Source organism: Nyctibius grandis, chromosome 32 (assembly GCF_013368605.1).
Source record: "Nyctibius grandis isolate bNycGra1 chromosome 32, bNycGra1.pri, whole genome shotgun sequence".
In the NCBI taxonomy this organism is placed as follows: Eukaryota; Metazoa; Chordata; class Aves; order Nyctibiiformes; family Nyctibiidae; genus Nyctibius; species Nyctibius grandis.
The window spans coordinates 4308521-4311180 of NC_090689.1; the positions used below are offsets into that span (position 1 = coordinate 4308521).

The 2660-nt window shown below is 62.3% G+C and overlaps 1 protein-coding gene across 1 annotated transcript; it reads right to left on the bottom strand.

Moving 5' to 3' along the window:
- Positions 1–578: 578 nt before the first annotated feature.
- On the bottom strand, positions 579–1301 carry SOX14 (SRY-box transcription factor 14). Its single transcript, XM_068421209.1, has one exon. It carries the CDS (start codon positions 1299–1301, stop codon positions 579–581), a length of 723 nt encoding a protein of 240 aa, XP_068277310.1.
- Positions 1302–2660: the final 1359 nt, after the last annotated feature.

A 2660-nucleotide genomic window follows, 5' to 3' on the forward strand; every position in this document is an offset into this window, starting at 1 on the left:
AAAATATATATATATATTTATATATATAACACAGCTGATCTCGTCTTTTAATGTGCAAAAGGAAAAAAAAAAAACAAACCAAAACAAATCATAGTAAGACCGAGACTTCCCAAAGTCAAGTCCAAGTGACATGAGACCCTGGAGAACTCATAGACATTAAGAGAATAAATAAAAATCGAAACCGCCTCTCTGTCTTTTCTTTTTTTTTTTTTTCTTTTTCTCCCCCGCTTTGTCCCGAAAGGGCAGTTCAAGGTTCGCTGTTTTTTTTTAAACACATTTACAACTCTTACAAGTGCCGGGCTCCTATCTGACCCCCCCGTTGCAGATCCGCTTCCCCCCTCCCCGAGCCTGGGACCAGCTCTCAGGACGAGGTTTAGGCGAGAGCATCTCCGAGTCCCCGAGGCAGCGTCTGCGTCTGTCCCGGCCCGGTGACGGGCACCAAGAGTCCTGCTTCGGGTGGCTTTTTGCTTCTGCAAAGGTTTTTTATGTACATGGACACGAAGGAATCCCAGTTCCAGCTGCCACCCGGGGCGAGGGGGGGACACACACCCACTCCTGTAGGGGGGTGTGGGTGGGTGTTACATGGCAGTCGCATGTGCTGAAGAATAAGGGTCTATCCCAGTCTTGGTCATGCCTGGGAATAATATGTAGGCAACTGGAGGTTGCAAACTGGAAGCCGACCAAGCGGTACAGTTACATGGCACGACATAGCCCGGGTTAGTTGGCGAGGGGTGAGTGTGGGTGTGTTGGCTGGGGCAGCTCAAGCTGCCAAACGCCCCGTTCTGGTATCCCAAGGTGGAGGCGTAGGGCAGGGTGCTGGTGGCTAAGGTGTGAGGAACCTCAGTCATCTTCTGAATGGCGCTGGAGCTGAACTGGCTGGGGTCAAGTAAGGAGTAAGGTGCTGAGGTGGGAGGCAGGAAAGCCCTGGCCTTCTCCGGGGAGCTCAGCAGAGAGTCAGTGGCCCCCACGGGAAGCCCGGCGGCCTTTAAGGGATCGGTTTCCCCGAGGTAAGGCAAAGGGAAGACATACCTGTCCTTTTTGAGCAGGTTCTTGGGCTTGCGCCGGGGTCTGTACTTGTAGTCGGGATGTTCCTTCATGTGCTGCGCCCGCAGCCGCTTGGCCTCGTCGATGTAAGGGCGTTTCTCCGCCTCGGAGAGCAACTTCCACTCCGCTCCCAGCCGCTTGCTAATCTCCGAGTTGTGCATTTTGGGGTTCTCCTGGGCCATCTTGCGCCTCTGGCCGCGGGACCACACCATGAAGGCGTTCATGGGGCGCTTGATGTGGTCGCTGGGCTTGGACATGCTTCGGCCGGGCGTGTGGCTCGGTGGGGTGCGGCGGCGGTGGGGCGCGCTGGGGGCGCCGGACGGCGGCGGGAGGAGGAGGAAGAGGAGGAGGAAGGAGCGGGCTCAGCTGATCATTACAGGTCCTTCGCCAACGCCGTCCCCGGCGGGAGCCCTGCCGGGGCGGGGCGCGGAAAGGCGCGGAGGAGCGGCGGCCCGCGGGGCCCGGCGGGCGGCTAAGCGGGCGGCGAGCCGCCGGGCACAGCAGCGGGCCGGCGGTGGGGACGCGGAGCGGCGCGGGGCAGTTCAAAGGCGAGGGGCTGCGGCGCGCAGGCTGACATAGCGGCAGGGCGGTCACGGCGCGGGCGGGCGCCCAATCAGCGCGGAGGGGGACCCGCTTAAAAAGAGAGGGAGAGAGGAAGGGCGAGAGGAAGAGGAGGGGAGGGGACAGGGGAGGGAGGAGGAGGAAGAAAGGAGGGGAAAGGAGGACACACACACACACACCCCCCCCTCCCGTCAAAGGCGCAGATTAAAAGGAAGGCTTTTGTGAGTTGCTGCGCTAATAGCAGCTGCGGGGGAGGCGAGAGAAGCGGAGGGGGGGGGGGCGTCGGAGGCGAAGGGGGGCGTCGGAGGCGAAGGGGGTCGTCTCTATCCTCCCCCCATCCCGCCGGTGTGCGGAGCGGGGCCGCGGCCGGAGCCCTCCGGGCTCCCCGCCGCTGCCGTCGGGGCTGCGAGCGCTGCGCTCTTCCGGGCCGCTCTGCCGCCTGCAATCCCCCCCCCCTCTCTCCACCGCCACCCCCCTTCCCCGCTCCACAGCCCCGCTTAACCCCGGGAGCCGGCCCGCGTCCCGGCTTGCTTTGAATAATTGCCTGCCTTCCGCGAAACGCCCGTGGGGAAAATATTTATTAAATGGAAACAATTGTCCCGGCTCCCGGGGGGGGGGAACGGCGTTTGTTCTAGGCTTATTGGTTTTTAGCACCTGCTTTGGTTAACAAACCTGCTCCGAAAAGCCCCCGCCGGGCCCCCCCCCGACCCCCGCCCGCCCCCATTTCCGAGAGCGACCGCGGAGAGAAACGAGAAGTGGGGCGGGCGGCGCGGCGGGGGAAGGCTCCCCGGGCCGGCGTGGAGGGGGCGGCCGCCCCAGCCCCTCCGGGCTCCCCGGGACCCCCCGCCGGGGCAGGGCAGCCGCTCCGCCGGGAACTTCGCCTCTCGCCCGGGGGGCACCTGCCACCGCCGCGGCTCGCTCCGTGCCGGGGTGCCGCTATGGGTGGGTACCTACGTACCCCCCTTCCTCCGAATAATAAGAATAATAATAGTATCCACCACCCTCGACCTTATTTCCTGCTTTCTTCCCTTCCGCTTGCAATAAATGACTTTAAT

What these genes read in the sequence shown, in the direction of transcription:
- SOX14 (XM_068421209.1), bottom strand. Translation starts at nt 1,301, where the DNA reads ATGTCCAAGCCCAGCGACCACATCAAGCGCCCCATGAACGCCTTCATG.